Source organism: Chiloscyllium punctatum, chromosome 12, assembly GCF_047496795.1.
Source record: "Chiloscyllium punctatum isolate Juve2018m chromosome 12, sChiPun1.3, whole genome shotgun sequence".
NCBI lineage: Eukaryota > Metazoa > Chordata > Chondrichthyes > Orectolobiformes > Hemiscylliidae > Chiloscyllium > Chiloscyllium punctatum.
This window is the reverse complement of record NC_092750.1, coordinates 2559062-2584847: the sequence shown is the minus strand read 5'-3', so window position 1 is coordinate 2584847 and position 25786 is coordinate 2559062. Positions and strand designations below refer to the sequence as shown.

Below are 25786 nucleotides of genomic sequence, written 5' to 3'. Positions count from 1 at the left end.
ATCTGGTCTGGCCCTGGGGAATTATCAATCTTCATGTTTTCCAAAATTTCCAGCACATCAGCTTCATCAATCTTGATCTGTTCAAGCCTGTATCCCAGCTCCTCAAAGTTCTCATTCACAACAAGGTCCCTTTCCGTAGTGAAAACCGAAGCAAAAAAACTCATTTAGGGCTTCCCCTATCTGCTCAGACTCCAAGCACAAGTTCCCTCCACTCTCCCTGATCGGCCCTACCTTCTCCCTCATCATTCTCTTATTCCTCACGTATGAGTAAAATGCCTTTGGGTTCTCACTAATCCTTTCTGCCAAGCCTTTTTCATGCCCCCTCCTGGCTTTCCTCAGTCCATTTCTGAGCTCCTTTCTAGCAAGCCTGTAATTCTCTAAACCTGTGCTATATCCTTGCTTCCTCCACCTTACATAAGCTGCCTTCTTCCTTTTGATGAGAAGCTCCTCTGTTCTCATCATCCAAGGTTCCTTAATCTTACCCCATCTTACCTATTTCAGAGGAACAAATTCGTGCATCACAATGTGGCGATCAGAACTATACGCAGTATTTGAAATGTGGCCAACCAAAAGTCCTATACAACTGTAACATGACCTGCTAACTCTTGTACTCAATACCCCCTCCAATGAAGGAAAACATGCGTTGCCACCTTCAGGGAATAGCACCCAGATCTCTCTGTATGTCAGTATTCCCCAGGAATTTTACATTTATTGTATAGTTCACTCTTGAATTGGATCTTCTAAAATGCATCCTCGCGCATTTCCCCAGACTGAACTCCATCTGTCATTTCACTGCCCAACTCTCTAATCTAGCTGTATTCTGCTATATTATCTGACAGTCCCCTTCACTATCTGCTACTCCACCAACCTTAGTGTGATCTTCAAACTTGCTAATCAGACAACCTGTACCTTCCTCCAGATCATTTATATATATCACAAATAACAGTGACCCCACACGGATCCCTGTGGGACACCACTGGTCACAGGGTTCCATTTTGAGAAGCTCCCTTCCACTCTCTGTTTCCTGTTGCCCATCCAGTTCTCTATCCATTTAGCTAGTACAGCCTGGACCCCATGCGACTTCACTTTCTCCATCAGCCTACGCGGGGCAACCTTATCAAATGCCTTACTAAAGTCCATGTATATGACATCCACAGCCCTTCACTCATCAATCAACTTTGTCACTTCCTCAATTCTACTAAATTGGTAAGACATGACCTTCCCTGCACAAAACCATGCTGCCTATCACTGATAAGCCCACTTTCTTCCAAATGTAATTAGGTCCTATCCCTCAGTATCTTCTCCAGCAGCTTCCCTACCAGTGACATCAGGCTCACAGGTCTGTAATTACCCGGATTATTCCTGCTGCCCTTCTTAAACAAAGGGACAACATTAGCAATTCTCCAGTCCTCCAGGACCTCACCCATGTTCAAGGATGCTGCAAAGCTATCTGTTAAAACACCAGCTATTTCCTCCCGACTTCCCTCAGTAACCTGGGATAGATCCCATCTGGGCCCAGGGACTTGTCTACGTTAATGCCTTTTCGAATGTCCCACACTTCCTTCCTCCTTATGCCGACTTGACCTAGAGCAATCAAAGATGTATCCTGAACCTCAATATCCGTCATGTCTCTCTCCTCGGTGAATACCGATGCAAAGTACTCATTAAGAATCCCACCCATTTTCTCTGACTCCATGCATTACTTTCCTCCTTTGTCCTTGAGTGGGCCAACCCTTTCTCTAGTTACCCTCTTGCTCCTTATATATGAATAAAAGGCTTTGGGATTTTCCTTAACCCTGTTTGCTAAAGATATCTCATTACCCCTTTTAGCCCTCTTAATTCCTTTTTCAGATTGGTCCTACTTTTACCGATATTCTTCCAAGGCTTTGTCTGTCTTCAGTTGCCTAGACCTTGTGTATGCTTCCTTTTCCCTCTGAGCTAGTCTCACAATTTCACCCGTCATCCATGGTTCCCTAATCTTGCCATTTCTATCCCTCATTTTCACAAGGACATGTCTGTCCTGCACTCTAATCAACCTCTCTTTAACAGCCTCCCACGTATAAAAGGTGGATTTACCTTCAAACAGCTGCTCCCAATCCACATTCCCCAGCTCCGGATGAATTTTGCTATAGTTGGCCTTTCCCCAATTTAGCACTCTTCCTTTAGGATCACTCTCATCTTTGTCCATAAAACTTACTGAATTGTGATCACTGTTCCCAAAGTAATCCCCTACTGAAATTTCAACCACCCGGCCGGACTCATTCCTCAACATAATATACTGGCAGGGAGATTTGCTACAGCGGCTTGGGAGGATTTAAACTAGTAAGGTGGTGGGAGTGAGGGGGTGGGGGGGGGATCCCAGGGGGGTGGGACCCAGGAAGATAGTGAGGAAAGCAATCAATCTGAGACTGGTAGAGTTGAGAACAAAAGCGAGTCAAACAGACATGGCAAGCAGGGACAAGGTAGGACTAATAAATTAAACTGCAGTTATTTTAATGCAAGGGGCCTAACAGGGAAGGCAGATGAACTCAGGGCATGGTTAGGAACATGGGACTGGGATATCATAGCAATTACAGAAACATGGCTCAGGGATGGGCAGGACTGGCAGCTTAATGTTCCAGGATACAAATGCTACAGGAAGGATAGAAAGGGAGGTAAGAGAGGAGGGGGAGTGGCATTTTTGATAAGGGATAGCTGTATTGAGGGAGGATATTCCTGGAAATACGTCCAGGGAAGTTATTTGGGTGGAACTGGGAAATAAGAAAGGGATGATCATCTTATTGGGATTGTATTATAGGCCCCCTAATAGTCAGAGGGAAATTGAGAAACAAACTTGTAAGGAGATCTCAGCTATCTGTAAGAATAATAGGGTGGTTATGGTAGGGGATTTTAACTTTCAAAATATAGACTGGGACTGCCATAGTGTTAAGGGTTCAAATGGTGAGGAATTTGTTAAGTGTGTACAAGGCAATTTTCTGATTCAGTTTGTGGATGTACCTACTAAAGAAGGTGCAAAACCTGACCTACTCTTGGGAAATAAGGCAGGGCAGGTGACTGAGATGTCAGTGGGGGAGCACTTTGGGGCCAGTGACCACAATTCTATTTGTTTTAAAATAGTGATGGAAAAGGATAGACCAGATCTAAAAGTTGAAGTTCTAAATTTGAGAAAGGCCAATTTTGACGGTATTAGGCAAGAACTTTCAAAAGCTGATTGGAGGCAGATGTTCGCAGGTAAAGGGATGGCTGGAAAATGGGAAGCCTTCAGGAATGAGATAACGAGAATCCAGAGAAAGTATATTCCTGTCAAGGTGAAAGGGAAGGCTGGTAGGTATAGGGAATGCTGGATGACTAAAGAAATTGAGGGTTTGGTTAAGAAAAAGAAGGAAGCATATGTCAGGTATAGACAGGATAGATCGAGTGAATCCTTAGAAGTGTATAAAGGCAGGAGGAGTATACTTAAGAGGGAAATCAGGAGGGCAAAAAACGGGGACATGAGATAGCTTTGGCAAATAGAGTTAAGGAGAATCCAAAGGGCTTTTACAAATATATTAAGGACAAAAGGGTAACTAGGGAGAGAATAGGGCCCCTCAAAGATCAGTGAGGTGACCTTTGTGTGGAGCCATAGAAAATGGGGGAGATCCTAAACGAGTATTTTGCATCAGTGGAAAAGGATATGGAAGATATAGACTGTAGGGAAATAGACGGTGACATCTTGCAAAATGTCCATATTGCAGAGGAGGAAGTGCTGGATGTCTTGAAACGTGTAAAGGTGGATAAATCCCCAGGACCTGATCAGGTGTACCCTAGAACTCTGTGGGAAGCTAGAGAAGTGATTGCTGGGCCTCTTGCTGAGATATTTGTATCATCGATAGTCACAGGTGAGGTGCCAGAAGACTGGAGGTTGGCTAATGTGGTGCCACAGTTCAGAAGGGCGGGAAAGACAAGCCAGGGAACTATAGACCAGTGAGCTTGATATCAGTGGTGGGCAGGTTGTTGGAGGGAATCCTGAGGGACAGGATGTACATGTATTTGGGAAGGCAAGGACTGATTAGGGATGGTCAACATGGCTTTGTGCGTGGGAAATCATGTCTCACAAACTTCATTGAGTTCTTTGAAGATGCAACAAAGAAGATTGATGAGGGCCAAGCAGTAGATGTGACCTATATGGACTTCAGTAAGGCATTCAACAAGGTTCCCCATGGGAGACTGATTAGCAAGGTTAGATCTCATGGAATACAGGGAGAACTAGCCATTTGGATACAGAACTGGCTCAAAGGTAGAAGACAGAGGGTGGTGGTGGAGGGTTGTTTTTCAGTCTGGAGGCCGTGACCAGTGGGGTGCCACAAGGATCAGTGCTGGGTCCTCTACTTTTTGTTATTTACATAAATGATTTGGATGCGAGCATAAGATGTACAGTTAGTAAGTTTGCAGATGTCACCAAAATTGGAGGTGTAGTGGACAGTGAAGAAGGTTACCTCAGATGACAACAGGATCTTGATCAGATGGGCCAATGGGCCAAAAAGTGGCAGATGGAGTTTAATTCAGATGAATGCAAGTTGCCGCATTTTGGGAAAGCAAATCTTAGCAGGACTTATACACTTAATGGTAAGGTCCTAGGGAGCGTTGCTGAACAAAGAGACCTTGGAGTGCAGGTTCATAACTCCTTGAAAGTGGAGTCACAAGTAGATAGGATAGTGAAGAAGGCATTTGGTATGCTTTCCTTTATTGTCAGAGTATTGAATACAGGAGTTGGGAGGTCATGTTGCGGCTGTACAGGACATTGGTTAGGCCACTGTTGGAATATTGCATGCAATTCTGGTCTCCTTCCTATCGGAAAAATGTTGTGAAACTTGAAAGGGTTCAGAAAAGATTTACAAGGATGTTGCTAGGGTTGGAGGATTGAGCTGTAGAGGGAGGTTGAATAGTCTAGGGCTGTTTTTCCTGGAGCATCAGAGGCTGAGAGGTGACCATATAGAGGTTTATAAAATCACGAGGGACGTGGATAGGATAAATAGGCAAAGTCTTTTCCCTGGGGTGGGGGAGTCCAGAACTAGAGGGCATAGGTTTAGGGTGAGAGGGGAAAGATATAAAAGGGACCTAAGGGGCAGGTTTTTCACTCAGAGGGTGGTACGTGTATGGAATGAGCTGCCAGAAGAAGTGGTGGAGGCTGGTACAATTGCAACATTTAAAAGGCATCTGGAAGGATATATGAATAGGAAGGGTTTGGAGGGATATGGGCCGGGTGCTGGCAGGTGGGAATAGATTAGGTTGGGATATCTGGTTGGCATGGACGGGTTGGACCGAAGGGTCTGTTTCCGAGCTGTACATCTCTGTGACTCTATGACCAGCTCCAGTAAGGCCCCTTCCCAAGTTGGACTGTTTACACACTCTCTAGAAAACCCTCCTGGATGCTCGTTACAAATTCTGCTCCATCTCGACCTCTAACACTAAGTGAATCCCAGTCAATGTTGGGAAAATTGTAATCTCCCATCACCACCACCCTGTTACTCCTGCCTCTTTCCATAATCTGTTCACATATTTGTACCTCTATCTCATGCTCACTGTTGGGACGACAGTAGTACAATCTCAACATTGTTACCGCACCCTTCCTATTTCTGAGTTCTGCCCAGATTCCTCCTTTCTTTGTCAAAGTCAGATAGCTGAGTGCTGCTATCATTTCAGTTTAGACATTTCTCTGTTCTCCAGTATTTGTTCTAAAACAGCAATATCAATCCTCAGACTTTTCTCATTTCAGGTGAAATAACTGCACAGAGGCCAGTATCCTGTCACTAACTCACCCTTTAAGAACCCTTGACATTTATCCAGCTTCCTCACAGCCAGCTCAGGAGCAGAAACTTCAGTTCTGAAGCTGGGTCACTGGATCCAAAACGTTAACACTGCTTTCTCTCAACAGATGTTGCTGAGATTTTTCAACAATTTCTATTTTTGTTTCTGAATTCCAACATCTGCAGTTTATCCCTTTTTTTCTGAAGTTTAATATCTGTTGTACAAAGTCAGGGGCTCAAACCACTGCCAGACCATACCTAGAGAGGGATCATTCCACAGACAGAACACACCCAGAGAAGGAACACACCCAGAGAGGGAACACACCCACAGAGGGAACACACACCCACAGAGGGAACACACCCACAGAGGGAACACACACCCACAGAGGGAACACACCCACAGGGGGAACACACCCACAGAGGGAACACACCCACAGGGGGAACACACCCACAGAGGGAACACACACCCACAGAGGGAACACACCCACAGAGGGAACACACACCCACAGAGGGAACACACACCCACAGAGGGAACACACCCACAGGGGGAACACGCCCACAGGGGGAACACACCCACAGAGGGAACACACACCCACAGAGGGAACACACCCACAGGGGGAACACACCCACAGAGGGAACACACACCCACAGAGGGAACACACCCACAGGGGGAACACACCCACAGAGGGAACACACACCCACAGAGGGAACACACCCACAGAGGGAACACACACCCACAGAGGGAACACACCCACAGGGGGAACACGCCCACAGGGGGAACACACCCACAGAGGGAACACACACCCACAGAGGGAACACACCCACAGGGGGAACACACCCACAGAGGGAACACACACCCACAGAGGGAACACACCCACAGAGGGAACACACCCACAGGGGGAACACACCCACAGAGGGAACACACACCCACAGAGGGAACACACCCACAGAGGGAACACACCCACAGGGGGAACACACCCACAGAGGGAACACACACCCACAGAGGGAACACACCCACAGAGGGAACACACCCACACAGAGGGAACACACACCCACAGAGGGAACACACCCACAGAGGGAACACACCCACAGAGGGAACACACTCACACAGAGGGAACACACCCAGGGAGGGAATACACCCAGGGAGGGAACACACCCACAGAGGGAATACACCCACAGAGGGAACACACCCAGGGAGGGAACACACCCAGGGAGGGAACACACCCAGAGAGGGAACACACCCACAGTGGGAATACACCCACAGAGGGAATACACCCACAGAGGGAACACACCCAGAGAGGGAACACACCCACAGAGGGAACACACCCACAGAGGGAACACACTCACACAGAGGGAACACACCCACAGGGGGAACACACCCACAGAGGGAACACACCCACAGAGGGAACACACCCACAGAGGGAACACACTCACACAGAGGGAACACACCCAGGGAGGGAATACACCCAGGGAGGGAACACACCCACAGAGGGAATACACCCACAGAGGGAACACACCCAGGGAGGAAACACACCCAGGGAGGGAACACACCCAGGGAGGGAACACACCCACAGAGGGAACACACCCAGGGAGGGAATACACCCAGGGAGGAAACACACCCAGTGAGGGAACACACCCAGAGAGGGAACACACCCACAGAGGGAACACACCCACAGAGGGAACACACCCACAGAGGGAACACACCCAGAGAGGGAACACTGACAGACGGAATACACCCACAGAGGGAACACACCCACAGAGGGAACACACCCAGAGAGGGAACACTGACAGACGGAATACACCCACAGAGGGAACACACTGAAAGAGGGGCCATTCCCACAGAGAAATTGCAGCTTTACAAAACAGTACCCACCAAGAGGATCCTCCTTGCCATCTTTATCGGGGATTGTGAATATTCCAACAATCTGGTGGCCTGCCTTTTTGAGTTCCTTGTACACCTCTTGGCCAAACAGACTCTGTCCAATCACAGCAATCTTCATCTTCCTTCAGCACTGAGTACTGAGATCCTGAGACACAGGGAAACCAAACACTGGGTATTCCTGGAGGGAGACAAAATGACAATGATTCACTCTCCTCAATGATGCTGTTATTGGAAAGACCAAGTCCATCCCAGGTTGGAATCTGGTCAGTATATCCCACAACAATTCCCAGACAAAACCAAACACGATGATCCTAGTCACCTGATAGGTATCCACTACCTTTTCAGGTTCCCACCTTCTCTGGTCTCCAGTTTCTTTGTTTGTTCCATTATCTCTGATTCACAAAGTTCCAGGTTCAGGTTCTAGTCCAGAAGCCAGATGATGGAGTGCTGCACTGTCGGAGGGTCAGTGCTGAGGGAGTGTCGCACTGTCAGAGGGTCAGTGCTGAGGGAGTGCTGCACAGTCGGAGGGTCAGTACTGAGGGAGTGCTGCACAGTCGGAGGGTCAGTACTGAGGGAGTGCTGCACAGTCGGAGGGTCAGTGCTGAGGGAGTGCCGCACTGTCGGAGGGTCAGTGCTGAGGGAGTGTCGCACTGTCAGAGGGTCAGTACTGAGGGAGTGCTGCACAGTCGGAGGGTCAGTGCTGAGGGAGTGCCGCACTGTCGGAGGGTCAGTGCTGAGGGAGTGCCGCACTGTCAGAGGGTCAGTGCTGAGGGAGTGCTGCACAGTCGGAGGGTCAGTACTGAGGGAGTGCCGCACTGTCAGAGGGTCAGTACTGAGGGAGTGCCGCACTGTCGGAGGGTCAGTGCTGAGGGAGTGTTGCACTGTCAGAGGGTCAGTACTGAGGGAGTGCTGCACAGTCGGAGGGTCAGTGCTGAGGGAATGCCGCACTGTCGGAGGGTCAGTGCTGAGGGAGTGCCGCACTGTCAGTGGGTCAGTGCTGAGCGAGTGCTGCACAGTCGGAGAGTCAGTACTGAGGGAGTGCCGCACTGACGGAGGGTCAGTACTGAGGGAGTGCCGCACTGTCGGAGGGTCAGTACTGAGGGAGTGCCGCACTGTCAGAGGTCAGTGCTGAGGGAGTGCCGCACTGTCGGAGGGTCAGTGCTGAGGGAGTGCCGCACTGTCGGAGGGTCAGTACTGAGGGAGTGCTGCACAGTCGGAGGGTCAGTGCTGAGGGAGTGCCGCACTGTCGGAGGGTCAGTGCTGAGGGAGTGCCGCACTGTCAGAGGGTCAGTGCTGAGGGAGTGCTGCACAGTCGGAGGCTCAGTGCTGAGGGAGTGCCGCACTGTCAGTGGGTCAGTGCGGAGGGAGTGCTGCACAGTCGGTGGGTCAGTACTGAGGGAGTGCCGCACTGTCAGAGGGTCAGTACTGAGGGAGTGCTGCACAGTCGGAGGGTCAGTGCTGAGGGAGTGCCGCACTGTCGGAGGGTCAGTGCTGAGGGAGTGCCGCACTGTCAGTGGGTCAGTGCTGAGGGAGTGCTGCACAGTCGGAAGGTCAGTACTGAGGGAGTGCCGCACTGTCAGAGGGTCAGTGCTGAGGGAGTGCCGCACTGTCAGTGGGTCAGTGCTGAGGGAGTGCTGCACAGTCGGAGAGTCAGTACTGAGGGAGTGCCGCACTGACGGAGGGTCAGTACTGAGGCAGTGCCGCACTGTCGGAGGGTCAGTACTGAGGGAGTGCCGCACTGTCAGAGGTCAGTGCTGAGGGAGTGCCGCACTGTCGGAGGGTCAGTGCTGAGGGAGTGCCGCACTGTCGGAGGGTCAGTGCTGAGGGAGTGCCGCACTGTCGGAGGGTCAATGCTGAGGCAGTTCCACACTGTCAGAGGGCCAGCTTTATACTGGAGGGATTTCCAGGATATTGGTCCAGCGATGGTGAAGGAACTTGCTGTAGTATTCCCAGTTCCTGACCTGTTTCTATCACCGCTGTGTTTATGTGAACATAGAACAGTGAACATTACAGCACAGCACAGACCCTTGAGCCCTCGATTTTGAGCTGACCTGTGGAACCAATCTGAAGCCCATCTATCCTACACTATTCCATTCTTGTCCATATGCCTATCCAATGACCAATTAAATGCTCTTAAAGTTGGCGAGTCTACTACTGTCGCAGGCAGTGTGTTCCATGCCCTTACTACTCTCTGAGTAAAGAAACTATCTTTGACGTCTGTCCTATATCTATCACCCCTCAATTTAAAGCTATGCCCCCTCGTGCTCGCCGTCACCATACTTGGAAAAAGGCTCTCCCTGTCCACCCTATCTAACCCTCTGATTATCTTATATGTCTCTATTAAGTCACCTCTCAACCTTCTTCTCTCTAACGAAAACAACCTCAAGTTCCTCAGCCTTTCCTCGTAAGACCTTCCCTCCAAACCAGGCAACATCCTAGTAAATCTCCTCTGCATCCTTTCCAAAGCTTCCACATCCTTCCTATAATGCGGTGACTAGAACTGTACGTAACACTCTAAGTGCGGCCACACCAGAGTTTTGTACAGTTGCAGCATGACCTCATGGCTCTGAAACTCAATCCCTCTACCAATAAAAGCTAACACACCGTATGCCTTCTTAACAACCCTATCAACCTGTGAGACAACTCTCAACAATCTTACCATTAGCCCAGTACTCTGTATTCTTGTTGCTCCTTCCAAAGTGAATCACCTCACACTTTTATGCATTCAACTCCATTTGCCATATTTCAGCCCAACTCTGCAGCTTATCGATGTCTCTCTGTAACCTACAACATCCATCGTCACTATTAACAACTTACTGTCATCCGCTAATTTACTAACCCATCCTCCTACACCCTCATCCAGGTCATTTATAAAAATGACAGTCAGCAGTGGCCCCAAAACAGATCCTTGCACTCCCCGACTAGTAACTGAGCTCCAGGATGAACATTTCCCATTAACCACCACCCTCTGTCTTCTTTCAGCTAGCCAATTTCTGATCCAAACCGCTAAATCACCCTCAATCCCATGCCTCCATATTTTGTGGAGAATGGGAGCCTATGTGGGGAATGTTATGAAACCACTTACTGAAATCCATGTACACCACATCAACTGCTTTACCCTCATCCACCTGTTTGTTTACCTTCTCAAAGAATGTGGTGTGTGATGGGGAATTGATTTGTTGGTAAAGTCACTGGATTAGTAATCCAGGTTAATTTTCAGAGTTCAAGCATTGGAATCCCACTACAACAGATGGTGCAAAGTGAGTTCAGTAAAATTCTAGAATATAGAGCTCAGACGAATACTAACCAAAAGTATAAAAACCCCATCTGGTTCACTAATATCCTCCAGGGAAGGACACTCTCCTCTCTACCTGGTCTGGACAGCGTGACTCCAGACCCATAGAGATATGGTGGACTCTAACTGCCCTCTGCACTGGCCGAGACAGGCGGTTCATTCAAGGGGCAATTAGGGATGGGCAATAAATGGTAGCCCATTCAGTGATGCTAACATCCCATGAACGGCAACAGACTGGCCACACGCTGGTGTTTTCCCAGTTTCTGTGTAAAGAAAAATCTCTTGGAGGAGGCGTGGTCAGGAATTTCCTGGATCCAATAGGACACATGCATCTTTCAAGTCCCCAGTTGGAGTCAGAGAGATCGGGCCTGCTCAAGGTCCCGGGGCTCAGTCTGACTGGGAACACACACACCTCCCTGGGGCTCAGTCTGACTGGGAACACACCCAACCCCCTGGTGTTCAGTCTGACTGGGAACACACACACCTCCCTGGGGTTCAGTCTGACTGGGAACACACACACCCCCCTGGGGTTCAGTCTGACTAGGAACACACCCAATCCCATGGGGTTCAGTCTGACTAGGAACACACCCAACCCCATGGGGTTCAGTCTGATTGGGAACACAAACACCTCCCTGGGGTTCAGTCTGACTGGGAACACACCCAACCCCCTGGGGTTCAGTCTGACTGGGAACACACCCAACCCCATGGGGTTCAGTCTGACTGGGAACACACACACCCCCCTGGGGCTCAGTCTGACTGGGAACACACCCAACCCCCTGGGGCTCAGTCTGACTGGGAACACACCCAACCCCCTGGGGTTCAGTCTGACTGGGAACACACCTAACCCCCTGAGGCTCAGTCTGACTGGGAACACACCCAACCCCCTGGGGTTCAGTCTGACTGGGAACACACCCAACCCCCTGGGGTTCAGTCTGACTGGGAACACACCCAACCCCCTGGGGTTCAGTCTGACTGGGAACACACACACACCCCTGGGGTTCAGTCTGACTGGGAACACACCCAACCCCTGGGGTTCAGTCTGACTGGGAACACACCCAACCCCCTGGGGGTCAGTCTGACTGGGAACACACACAACCCCCTGGGGTTCAGTCTGACTGGGAACACACACACCCCCCTGGGGTTCAGTCTGACTGGGAACACACCCAACCCCCTGGGGTTCAGTCTGACTGGGAACACACACGCCTCCCTGGGGTTCAGTCTGACTGGGAACACACATACCCCCCCTGGGGTTCAGTCTGACTGGGAACACACCCAACCCCCTGGGTCAGTCTGACAGGGAACACACCCACCCCCCTTGGATTCAGTCTGACTGGGAACACAAACACACCCCTGGGGTAACTCTGACTGGGAACACACACAGCTCCCTGGGGTTCAGTCTGACTGGGAATACACCCAACCCCCTGGGGTTCAGTCTGACTGGGAACACACACACCCTCCTGGGGTTCAGTCTGACTGGGAACACACCCAACCCCCTGGGGTTCAGTCTGACTGGGAACACACCCAACCCCCTGGGGCTCAGTCTGACTGGGAACACACCCAACCCCCTGGGGTTCAGTCTGACTGGGAACACACACACACACCCCTGGGGTTCAGTCTGACTAGGAACACACCCAACCCCATGGGCTTCAGTCTGACTAGGAACACACCCAACCCCATGGGGTTCAGTCTGACTGGGAACACACCCAACACACTGGGGTTCAATCTGACTGGGAACACACACACCCCCCTGGGGTTCAGTCTGACTGGGAACACACACATCTCCCCGGGGTTCAGTCTGACTGGGAACACACCCAACCCCCTGGGGTTCAGTCTGACTGGGAACACACCCAACCCCCTGGGGCTCAGTCTGACTGGGAACACACCCAACCCCCTGGGGTTCAGTCTGACTAGGAACACACCCAACCCCATGGGCTTCAGTCTGACTAGGAACACACCCAACCCCCTGGGGTTCAGTCTGACTGGGAACACACACACACCCCTGGGGTTCAGTCTGACTGGGAACACACCCAACCCCCTGGGGTTCAGTCTGACTGGGAACACACACGCCTCCCTGGGGTTCAGTCTGACTGGGAACACACACACCCCCCCTGGGGTTCAGTCTGACTGGGAACACACCCAACCCCCTGGGTCAGTCTGACAGGGAACACACCCACCCCCCTTGGATTCAGTCTGACTGGGAACACAAACACACCCCTGGGGTAAGTCTGACTGGGAACACACACAGCTCCCTGGGGTTCAGTCTGACTGGGAATACACCCAACCCCCTGGGGTTCAGTCTGACTGGGAACACACACACCCTCCTGGGGTTCAGTCTGACTGGGAACACACCCAACCCCCTGGGGTTCAGTCTGACTGGGAACACACCCAACCCCCTGGGGCTCAGTCTGACTGGGAACACACCCAACCCCCTGGGGTTCAGTCTGACTGGGAACACACACACACACACCCCTGGGGTTCAGTCTGACTAGGAACACACCCAACCCCATGGGCTTCAGTCTGACTAGGAACACACCCAACCCCATGGGGTTCAGTCTGACTGGGAACACACCCAACACACTGGGGTTCAATCTGACTGGGAACACACACACCCCCCTGGGGTTCAGTCTGACTGGGAACACACACATCTCCCCGGGGTTCAGTCTGACTGGGAACACACCCAACCCCCTGGGGTTCAGTCTGACTGGGAACACACCCAACCCCCTGGGGCTCAGTCTGACTGGGAACACACCCAACCCCCTGGGGTTCAGTCTGACTAGGAACACACCCAACCCCATGGGCTTCAGTCTGACTAGGAACACACCCAACCCCATGGGGTTCAGTCTGACTGGGAACACACACACCACCCTGGGGGTCAGTCTGACTGGGAACACCCCCCCCCCCCCCTCCCGGGGTTCAGTCTGACTGGGAACACACCCAACCCCCTGGGGCCCAGTCTGACTGGGAACACACCCACCCCCCTGGGGTTCAGTCTGACTGGGAACACACCCAACACACTGGGGTTCAATCTGACTGGGAACACACACACCCCCCTGGGGTTCAGTCTGACTGGGAACACACACATCTCCCCGGGGTTCAGTCTGACTGGGAACACACCCAACCCCCTGGGGTTCAGTCTGACTGGGAACACACCCAACCCCCTGGGGCTCAGTCTGACTGGGAACACACCCAACCCCCTGGGGTTCAGTCTGACTGGGAACACACACACCCCCCTGGGGTTCAGTCTGACTGGGAACACACCCAACCCCCTGGGGTTCAGTCTGACTGGGAACACACCCAACCCCCTGGGGCTCAGTCTGACTGGGAACACACCCAACCCCCTGGGGTTCAGTCTGACTGGGAACACACACACACACACCCCTGGGGTTCAGTCTGACTAGGAACACACCCAACCCCATGGGCTTCAGTCTGACTAGGAACACACCCAACCCCATGGGGTTCAGTCTGACTGGGAACACACCCAACACACTGGGGTTCAATCTGACTGGGAACACACACACCCCCCTGGGGTTCAGTCTGACTGGGAACACACACATCTCCCCGGGGTTCAGTCTGACTGGGAACACACCCAACCCCCTGGGGTTCAGTCTGACTGGGAACACACCCAACCCCCTGGGGCTCAGTCTGACTGGGAACACACCCAACCCCCTGGGGTTCAGTCTGACTAGGAACACACCCAACCCCATGGGCTTCAGTCTGACTAGGAACACACCCAACCCCATGGGGTTCAGTCTGACTGGGAACACACACACCACCCTGGGGGTCAGTCTGACTGGGAACACCCCCCCCCCCCCCTCCCGGGGTTCAGTCTGACTGGGAACACACCCAACCCCCTGGGGCCCAGTCTGACTGGGAACACACCCACCCCCCTGGGGTTCAGTCTGACTGGGAACACACCCAACACACTGGGGTTCAATCTGACTGGGAACACACACACCCCCCTGGGGTTCAGTCTGACTGGGAACACACACATCTCCCCGGGGTTCAGTCTGACTGGGAACACACCCAACCCCCTGGGGTTCAGTCTGACTGGGAACACACCCAACCCCCTGGGGCTCAGTCTGACTGGGAACACACCCAACCCCCTGGGGTTCAGTCTGACTGGGAACACACACACCCCCCTGGGGTTCAGTCTGACTGGGAACACACACACCCCCCTGGGGCTCAGTCTGACTGGGAACACACACACCCCCCTGGGGTTCAGTCTGACTAGGAACACACCCAATCCCATGGGCTTCAGTCTGACTGGGAACACAAACACACCCCTGGGGTAAGTCTGACTGGGAACACACACAGCTCCCTGGGGTTCAGTCTGACTGGGAATACACACAACCCCCTGGGGTTCAGTCTGACTGGGAACACACCCAACCCCCTGGGGTTCAGTCTGACTGGGAACACACCTAACCCCCTGAGGCTCAGTCTGACTGGGAACACACCCAACCCCCTGGGGTTCAGTCTGACTGGGAACACACACACCCTCCTGGGATTCAGTCTGACTGGGAACACACCCAACCCCCTGGGGTTCAGTCTGACTGGGAACACACACACCTCCCTGGGGTTCAGTCTGACTGGGAACACACACACCCCCCTGGGGTTCAGTCTGACTGGGAACACACACACCTCCCTGGGGTTCAGTCTAACTGGGAACACACACACACCCCTGGGGTTCAGTCTGACTAGGAACACACCCAAACCCATGGGGTTCAGTCTGACTGGGAACACACACACCCCCCTGGGGTTCAGTCTGACTGGGAACACACCCAACCCCCTGGGGCTCAGTCTGACTGGGAACACACCCAACACACTGGGGTTCAATCTGACTGGGAACACACACACCCCCCTGGGGTTCAGTCTGACTGGGAACACACACATCTCCCCGGGGTTCAGTCTGACTGGGAACACACACACACCCCTGGGGTTCAGTCTGACTGGGAACACACACACCCCCCTGGGGTTCAGTCTGACTGGGAACACACATAACCCCCTGGGGTTCAGTCTGATTGGGAACACACACACCCCCCTGGGGTTCAGTCTGACTGGGAACACACATAACCCCCTGGGGCTCAGTCTGACTGGGAACACACACATCTCCCCGGGGCTCAGTCTGACTGGGAACACACCCAACCCCTTGGGGCTCAGTCTGACTGGGAACACACCCAACCCCCTGGGGTTCAGTCTGACTGGGAACACACACACCTCCCTGGGGCTCAGTCTGACTGGGAACACACCCAATCCCCTGGGGCTCAGTCTGACTGGGAACACACCCAACCCCCTGGGGTTCAGTCTGACTGGGAACACACACACACCCCTGGGGTTCAGTCTGACTAGGAACACACCCAACCCCATGGGCTTCAGTCTGACTAGGAACACACCGAACCCCATGGGCTTCAGTCTGACTAGGAACACACCCAACCCCCTGGGGTTCAGTCTGACTGGGAACACACACACCCCCCTGGGGTTCAGTCTGACTGGGAACACACCCAACCCCCTGGGGTTCAGTCTGACTGGGAACACACACGCCTCCCTGGGGTTCAGTCTGACTGGGAACACACACACCCCCCCTGGGGTTCAGTCTGACTGGGAACACACCCAACCCCCTGGGTCAGTCTGACAGGGAACACACCCACCCCCCTTGGATTCAGTCTGACTGGGAACACAAACACACCCCTGGGGTAAGTCTGACTGGGAACACACACAGCTCCCTGGGGTTCAGTCTGACTGGGAACACACACACACCCCTGGGGTTCAGTCTGACTAGGAACACACCCAACCCCATGGGCTTCAGTCTGACTAGGAACACACCCAACCCCATGGGCTTCAGTCTGACTAGGAACACACCCAACCCCCTGGGGTTCAGTCTGACTGGGAACACACACACCCCCCTGGGGTTCAGTCTGACTGGGAACACACCCAACCCCCTGGGGTTCAGTCTGACTGGGAACACACACGCCTCCCTGGGGTTCAGTCTGACTGGGAACACACACACCCCCCCTGGGGTTCAGTCTGACTGGGAACACACCCAACCCCCTGGGTCAGTCTGACAGGGAACACACCCACCCCCCTTGGATTCAGTCTGACTGGGAACACAAACACACCCCTGGGGTAAGTCTGACTGGGAACACACACAGCTCCCTGGGGTTCAGTCTGACTGGGAATACACCCAACCCCCTGGGGTTCAGTCTGACTGGGAACACACACACCCGCCTGGGGTTCAGTCTGACTGGGAACACACCCAACCCCCTGGGGTTCAGTCTGACTGGGAACACACCCAACCCCCTGGGGCTCAGTCTGACTGGGAACACACCCAACCCCCTGGGGTTCAGTCTGACTGGGAACACACACACACACCCCTGGGGTTCAGTCTGACTAGGAACACACCCAACCCCATGGGCTTCAGTCTGACTAGGAACACACCCAACCCCATGGGGTTCAGTCTGACTGGGAACACACCCAACACACTGGGGTTCAATCTGACTGGGAACACACACAGCCCCCTGGGGTTCAGTCTGACTGGGAACACACACATCTCCCCGGGGTTCAGTCTGACTGGGAACACACCCAACCCCCTGGGGTTCAGTCTGACTGGGAACACACCCAACCCCCTGGGGCTCAGTCTGACTGGGAACACACCCAACCCCCTGCGGTTCAGTCTGACTAGGAACACACCCAACCCCATGGGCTTCAGTCTGACTAGGAACACACCCAACCCCATGGGGTTCAGTCTGACTGGGAACACACACACCACCCTGGGGTTCAGTCTGACTGGGAACACACCCAACCCCCTGGGGCTCAGTCTGACTGGGAACACACCCAACACACTGGGGTTCAATCTGACTGGGAACACACACACCCCCCTGGGGTTCAGTCTGACTGGGAACACACACATCTCCCCGGGGTTCAGTCTGACTGGGAACACACACACACCCTTGGGGTTCAGTCTGACTGGGAACACACACACCCCCCTGGGGTTCAGTCTGACTGGGAACACACATAACCCCCTGGGGTTCAGTCTGACTGGGAACACACACACCCCCCTGGGGTTCAGTCTGACTGGGAACACACATAACCCCCTGGGGCTCAGTCTGACTGGGAACACACACATCTCCCCGGGGCTCAGTCTGACTGGGAACACACCCAACCCCTTGGGGCTCAGTCTGACTGGGAACACACCCAACCCCCTGGGGTTCAGTCTGACTGGGAACACACACACCTCCCTGGGGCTCAGTCTGACTGGGAACACACCCAATCCCCTGGGGCTCAGTCTGACTGGGAACACACCCAACCCCCTGGGGTTCAGTCTGACTGGGAACACACACACACCCCTGGGGTTCAGTCTGACTAGGAACACACCCAACCCCATGGGCTTCAGTCTGACTAGGAACACACCGAACCCCATGGGCTTCAGTCTGACTAGGAACACACCCAACCCCCTGGGGTTCAGTCTGACTGGGAACACACACACCCCCCTGGGGTTCAGTCTGACTGGGAACACACCCAACCCCCTGGGGTTCAGTCTGACTGGGAACACACACGCCTCCCTGGGGTTCAGTCTGACTGGGAACACACACACCCCCCCTGGGGTTCAGTCTGACTGGGAACACACCCAACCCCCTGGGTCAGTCTGACAGGGAACACACCCACCCCCCTTGGATTCAGTCTGACTGGGAACACAAACACACCCCTGGGGTAAGTCTGACTGGGAACACACACAGCTCCCTGGGGTTCAGTCTGACTGGGAACACACACACACCCCTGGGGTTCAGTCTGACTAGGAACACACCCAACCCCATGGGCTTCAGTCTGACTAGGAACACACCCAACCCCATGGGCTTCAGTCTGACTAGGAACACACCCAACCCCCTGGGGTTCAGTCTGACTGGGAACACACACACCCCCCTGGGGTTCAGTCTGACTGGGAACACACCCAACCCCCTGGGGTTCAGTCTGACTGGGAACACACACGCCTCCCTGGGGTTCAGTCTGACTGGGAACACACACACCCCCCCTGGGGTTCAGTCTGACTGGGAACACACCCAACCCCCTGGGTCAGTCTGACAGGGAACACACCCACCCCCCTTGGATTCAGTCTGACTGGGAACACAAACACACCCCTGGGGTAAGTCTGACTGGGAACACACACAGCTCCCTGGGGTTCAGTCTGACTGGGAATACACCCAACCCCCTGGGGTTCAGTCTGACTGGGAACACACACACCCGCCTGGGGTTCAGTCTGACTGGGAACACACCCAACCCCCTGGGGTTCAGTCTGACTGGGAACACACCCAACCCCCTGGGGCTCAGTCTGACTGGGAACACACCCAACCCCCTGGGGTTCAGTCTGACTGGGAACACACACACACACCCCTGGGGTTCAGTCTGACTAGGAACACACCCAACCCCATGGGCTTCAGTCTGACTAGGAACACACCCAACCCCATGGGGTTCAGTCTGACTGGGAACACACCCAACACACTGGGGTTCAATCTGACTGGGAACACACACAGCCCCCTGGGGTTCAGTCTGACTGGGAACACACACATCTCCCCGGGGTTCAGTCTGACTGGGAACACACCCAACCCCCTGGGGTTCAGTCTGACTGGGAACACACCCAACCCCCTGGGGCTCAGTCTGACTGGGAACACACCCAACCCCCTGCGGTTCAGTCTGACTAGGAACACACCCAACCCCATGGGCTTCAGTCTGACTAGGAACACACCCAACCCCATGGGGTTCAGTCTGACTGGGAACACACACACCACCCTGGGGTTCAGTCTGACTGGGAACACACCCAACCCCCTGGGGCTCAGTCTGACTGGGAACACACCCAACACACTGGGGTTCAATCTGACTGGGAACACACACACCCCCCTGGGGTTCAGTCTGACTGGGAACACACACATCTCCCCGGGGTTCAGTCTGACTGGGAACACACACACACCCTTGGGGTTCAGTCTGACTGGGAACACACACACCCCCCTGGGGTTCAGTCTGACTGGGAACACACATAACCCCCTGGGGTTCAGTCTGACTGGGAACACACACACCCCCCTGGGGTTCAGTCTGACTGGGAACACACATAACCCCCTGGGGCTCAGTCTGACTGGGAACACACACATCTCCCCGGGGCTCAGTCTGACTGGGAACACACCCAACCCCTTGGGGCTCAGTCTGACTGGGAACACACCCAACCCCCTGGGGTTCAGTCTGACTGGGAACACACACACCTCCCTGGGGCTCAGTCTGACTGGGAACACACCCAATCCCCTGGGGCTCAGTCTGACTGGGAACACACCCAACCCCCTGGGGTTCAGTCTGACTGGGAACACACACACACCCCTGGGGTTCAGTCTGACTGGGAACACACCCAACCCCCTGGGGTTCAGTCTGACTGGGAACACACCCAACCCCCTGGGGGTCAGTCTGACTGGGAACACACACACCCCCCTGGGGTTCAGTCTGACTGGGAACACACACACCCCCCTGGGGTTCAGTCTGACTGGGAACACACCCAACCCCCTGGGTCAGTCTGACAGGGAACACACCCACCCCCCTTGGATTCAGTCTGACTGGGAACAGGCCCCCCCGGGTTCAGTCTGACTGGGAACCCACCCCCGCAGGGCTGTCATTCTCTGGGAAACTCTCCACTCATCCTGCAGCTGAAGGCAGTGCTGGGTGGGGGTGGAAGTCAGTGAGGGGTAGGGGCAGGGGTCAGTGGGGTGGGGTGGGGTCAGTGGGGGAGGGGTCAGTCAGGGGGACAGGTCAGTTGGGGGAGTGGTCAGTCGGGGAGGGGTCAGTGGGGGGAAGGGGTCAGTGGAGGAGCGGTCAGTCAGGGGAGGGGTCAGTCGGGGAGGGGTCAGTGAGGCGGAGGGGTTAGTGGGGGGGCGGGTTCAGTCAGGGGAGGGGTCAGTGGGGGGTCAGTGAGGGGGGAGGGGTCAGTGAGGGGGAGGGGTTAGTGAGAGCGGAGTGTTCAGTCATGGGGAGGGGTCAGTGAGGGGGAGGGGTCAGTCAGGGGAGGGGTCAGTCAGGGAGAGGGGTCAGTGGGGGGGTCAGTGAGAGGGGAGGGGTCAGTGAGGGGGTGGGGTCAGTCAGGGGAGGGGTCAGTGAGGGGAGGGGTCAGGGAGGGGGAGGGGTCATTGAGGGGGAGGGGTCAATGAGGGGAAGGGGTCAGTGAGGGGGATGGGTCAGTGAGGGAGAGGAGTCAGTGGGGGGTCAGTGAGAGGGGAGGGGTCAGTGAGGGGGAGGGGTCAGTCAGTGTCAGGCTGTCACATTGCTGCATGGTTCTGTCTGTAATGGGGGGGGGGGGTGTTGCCCCTTTTCCTGGCGGTCGGGGGTCAGTGCGGAATTCCAAAAGGGTTTTCCAATCTGAAAACCGACAGCGCCAGAAATCCGGAACTCACCGTCTAACCATTGCCGCAGTGAACACCCTCTGTCCCTCTGTCTCTCTGTCCCTCTGCCTCTCTGTCCCTCTACCCCTCTGTCCCATTGCCCCTCTGTCTCTCTGTCCCTTGTCCCTCTGTCTCTCTGTCCCTCTGTCCCTCTGTCTCTCTGTCCCTTGTCCCTCTGTCCCTCTGCCCCTCTGCCCCTCTGTCCCTCTGTCCCTCTGCCCCTCTGCCTCTCTGTCCCTCTGCCCCTCTGTCCCTTGTCCCTCTGTCCCTTGTCCCTCTGCCCCTCTGCCTCTCTGCCCCTCTGCCCCTCTGTCCCTCTGTCCCTCTGTCCCTCTGCCTCTCTGCCCCTCTGCCCCTCTGCCCCTCTGCCCCTCTGTCCCTCTGCCTCTCTGTCCCTCTGCCCCTCTGTCCCTCTGTCCCTTGTCCCTCTGCCCCTCTGCCCCTCTGCCCCTCTGTCCCTCTGTCCCTCTGCCTCTCTGCCCCTCTGTCCCTCTGCCCCTCTGTCCCTCTGTCCCTCTGTCTCTCTGTCCCTCTGCCCCTCTGCCCCTCTGTCCCTCTGTCCCACTGCCCCTCTGCCTCTCTGTCCCTCTGTCCCTCTGTCCCACTGCCTCTCTGTCCCTCTGTCCCTCTGTCCCTCAGTCCCTCTGTCCCTCTGCCCCTCTCCCTCTGACTCTCTGTCCCTTGTCTCTCTGTCCCTTGTCCCTCTGTCTCTCTGTCCCTCTGTCCCTCTGTCTCTCTGTCCCTTGTCCCTCTGCCCCTCTCCCTCTGTCTCTCTGTCCCTTGTCCCTCTGTCCCTCAGTCCCTCAGTCCCTCTGTCCCTCAGTCCCTTAGTCCCTCTGTCCCTCTGTCTCTCTGTCCCTTGTCCCTCTGCCCCTCTGTCCCTCTGCCCCTCTCCCTCTGACTCTCTGTCCCTTGTCCCTCTGTCTCTCTGTCCCTCTGTCCCTCTGTCTCTGTCCCTTGTCCCTCTGCCCCTCTCCCTCTGTCTCTCTGTCCCTCTGTCCCTCTGTCTCTCTGTCCCTTGTCCCTCTGTCCCTCAGTCCCTCAGTCCCTTAGTCCCTCTGTCCCTCTGTCTCTCTGTCCCTTGTCCCTCTGCCCCTCTGTCCCTCTGCCCCTCTCCCTCTGACTCTCTGTCCCTTGTCCCTCTGTCCCTTGTCCCTCTGTCTCTCTGTCCCTCTGTCCCTCTGTCTCTCTGTCCCTTGTCCCTCTGCCCCTCTCCCTCTGTCTCTCTGTCCCTCTGTCCCTCTGTCTCTCTGTCCCTTGTCCCTCTGCCCCTCTCCCTCTGACTCTCTGTCCCTTGTCCCTCTGTCTCTCTGTCCCTCTGCCCCTCTCCCTCTGTCCCTTGTCCCTCTGCCTCTCTGCCTCTCTGTCCCTCTGCCCCTCTCTCTCTGTCCCTCTGTCCCTCTGTCTCAGGGACAAGGCTCCGAGCATGGAGAACCTCTCGCTGCTGTTTCACAAAGATACCCACAGAGTTCCTCCAACCAGATCCTGATCCTGATCCTGATCGCTGCCCCCAGGGACCTGACCACTTCAACCCCACGCCAGGATCATCCAACTTACGAACAAATGCAGTTTGTGGTTTAAAACGGGCTAAAAGATGTTGTTTTATCGCCAGGTGAACCTGCAAGAATGAACTATCCCGCCGTGAATGTGCAAGTCCATGTCCCGAGGGGTTTAAATATTACAAACAGTTTATATTTTATCCAAAATACACCCTATTCCCCAAATTGTCAGTTACCTGATTGTAGCTCCCGGATCTCCGGATGACTGAAAATACAAGATCCAACTTCACAGAAGGAGCCCCCGGGGAGAGCTCTCGAACTCTGAAGAGCTTGGGAGTGAAGATTGTCGAAGGGACTTCCAGAGAGAGTGCAGGATGGAGCCCGCTGCGTCTGTTTGTACGTCCCACAGAATGGGCCGAGAACTGGGATAGACTCAGACAGAGCTCGCCTCTGATCGAACTCAGGAGGAAACGATTGGTTTGGCATTGAACCAGAGACATTCCACAGCGCCAAGAGAGGACGGGGAGAGGGGATTAGTATCAGTAAGGTAGACTGACTGACTGACACACACTGACTCTCACTGGAATACAGTCCCACCCACATATATACACACACACTGACTCTCACTGGGGTACAGTCCCACACACACTGACTCTCACTGGGGTACAGTCCCACACACACTGACCCTCACTGGGGGATAGTCCCATACCCACACACTGACTCTCACTGGGGTACAGTCCCACACACACTGACCCTCACTGGGGTACAGTCCCACACACACACACTGACTCACTGGGATACAGTCCCACACACACACACTGACTCTCACTGGGTACAGTCTCACATACACACTGACTCTCTCTGGGATACAGTCCCACACACACTGACCCTCACTGGGGGATAGTCCCACACCCACACACTGACTCTCACTGGGGTACAGTCCCACACACACTGACCCTCACTGGGGTACAGTCCCACACACACACTGACTCTCTCTGGGATACAGTCCCACACACACTGACCCTCACTGGGGGATAGTCCCACACCCACACACTGACTCTCACTGGGGTACAGTCCCACACACACTGACCCTCACTGGGGTACAGTCCCACACACACTGACCCTCACTGGGGTACAGTCCCACACACACACACTGACTCACTGGAATACAGTCCCACACACACACGCTGACTCTCACTGGGGTACAGTCTCACACACACTCTCACTGGGGTACAGTCCCCGTCTGAGGTTAATGTGTAAAATTAAAGCTTGTGTGATTGGGGTAGTATATTGAGATAGATAGAAAGCTGGTGACAGACAGGAAACAAAGAGTAGGTCTTTTTCTGAATGGCAAGCAGTGACTATTGGGATATCACATGGATTGGCACTGGGAACCTAGCTATTCACAATATCTTTTTAAATCATTTGAGGGACATGGGTGTGGCTCGCTGGTTGCAGTTTTTATTGCCCGTCCCTAGTTGCCCCTTGAGAAGGTGGGGGTGAGCTGCCTTCTTGACCCGCTGCAGTCCATGTGCTGTAGGTAGACCCACAATGCCCTTGGGGAGGGAATTCCAGGATTCTGACCCAGTGACAGTGAAGTAATCGCGATGTATTTCCAAGTCAGGATGGTGAGGGGCTTGGAGGGGAACTCGCAGGGGGTGGTATTCCCATATATCTTGTCCTTCTAGATGGAAGTGGTCGTGGGTTTGGAAGGTGCTGTCTAAGGATCTTGATGAATTTCTGCAGTGCGTCTTGTAGATGTTGGTGGATGTGGTGCCAATCAAGTGTTGTTTGAGTAGCACCCATCCAGGCAGAAGTGGACACTGCAGATGCTGGAGATTAGAGTCAAGGTTAGAGAGGTGCAGGTCAGGCAGCATCCGAGGAGCAGGAGAATCAACACTTTGGGCAAAAGCCCTTCATCAGGAATGAGGCTGGGAGCCTCGGGGGTGGAGAGATAAATCGGAGGGGGTTTGGGGCTGGGGGGAAGGTAGCTGGGAGTGCAATTGGTGGATAGAGGTGGGGGTGAAGGTGATAGGTTGGGGAGGAGGGTGGAGCAGATAGGTGGGAAGGAAGATTGACAGGTAGGACAGGTCATGAGGATGGTGCTGTGCTGGAGGGTTAGAACTGGGGTAAGGTGGGGGGAGGGGAAATGTGGAAACTGGTAAAGTCCACATTGATGCCCTGGGGTTGAAGTGTTCCGAGGCGGAAGATGAGGCGTTCTTCCTCCAGGCGTCTGGTGGTGAGGGAGTGGCGGTGAAGGAGGCCCAGGACCTCCATGTCCTCGGCAGAGTGGGAGGGGGAGTTGAAATTTTGGACCACGGGGTGGTGGGGTTGTTTGGTGCGGGTGTCCCAGAGACGTTCCCTAAAGCGCTCTGCTAGGAGGTGTCCAATCTCCCCGATGTAGAGGAGACCGCATCGGGAGCAACGGATACAATAAATGATATTGGTGGATGTGCAGGTGGAACTTTGATGGATGTGGAAAGCTCCACATGTGGAAGGGTGTGGAAAGTATTCCATCACACTCCTGCCTTGTGCCTTGTAGGTGGTGAACAGGCACTGGGGAGTCAGGGGGTGAGTTACTCGCTGCAATATTCCTAACCTCTGACCTGCTCTTGTAGCCACTATGTTTATGCAGTGAGTCCAGTTGAGTATCTGGTCAATGTTAACTCCCAGGATGTCAAGAGTGGGGATTCGGCGATGATAACACCATTGAATCCAGAGAGTGTGGTGCTGGAAAAGCACAGCAGGTCAGGCAGCATCCGAGGAGCTGGAGAATCGACGTTTCGGGCTGATCGATGTTGCCTGACCTGCTGTGCTTTTCCAGCACCACACTCTCGACTAGAGTTTGGAACAATGAGGGATAGTTTCATTGAAGCCTATGAAATTCTAACAGGATGAGACAGGGTAGAGGAAGGAAGGAT

At 54.3% G+C, this 25786-nt stretch overlaps 1 protein-coding gene across 1 annotated transcript in view; it reads right to left on the bottom strand.

Annotated features, from left to right (window-relative positions):
* The window catches only part of LOC140483550 (cytosolic 10-formyltetrahydrofolate dehydrogenase-like), a 177142-nt gene extending 153753 nt beyond the window's left edge, over positions 1 to 23389 (bottom strand). The window contains exons 1-2 of the mRNA XM_072581754.1: positions 23102 to 23389; positions 7660 to 7846 (exon numbers count right to left, since the gene is read on the bottom strand). Coding sequence (XP_072437855.1) covers positions 7660 to 7786 — 127 coding nt within the window. The 5' untranslated portion in view covers positions 7787 to 7846; positions 23102 to 23389. The remainder of the gene's footprint in view (positions 1 to 7659; positions 7847 to 23101) is intronic.
* Positions 23390 to 25786: the final 2397 nt, after the last annotated feature.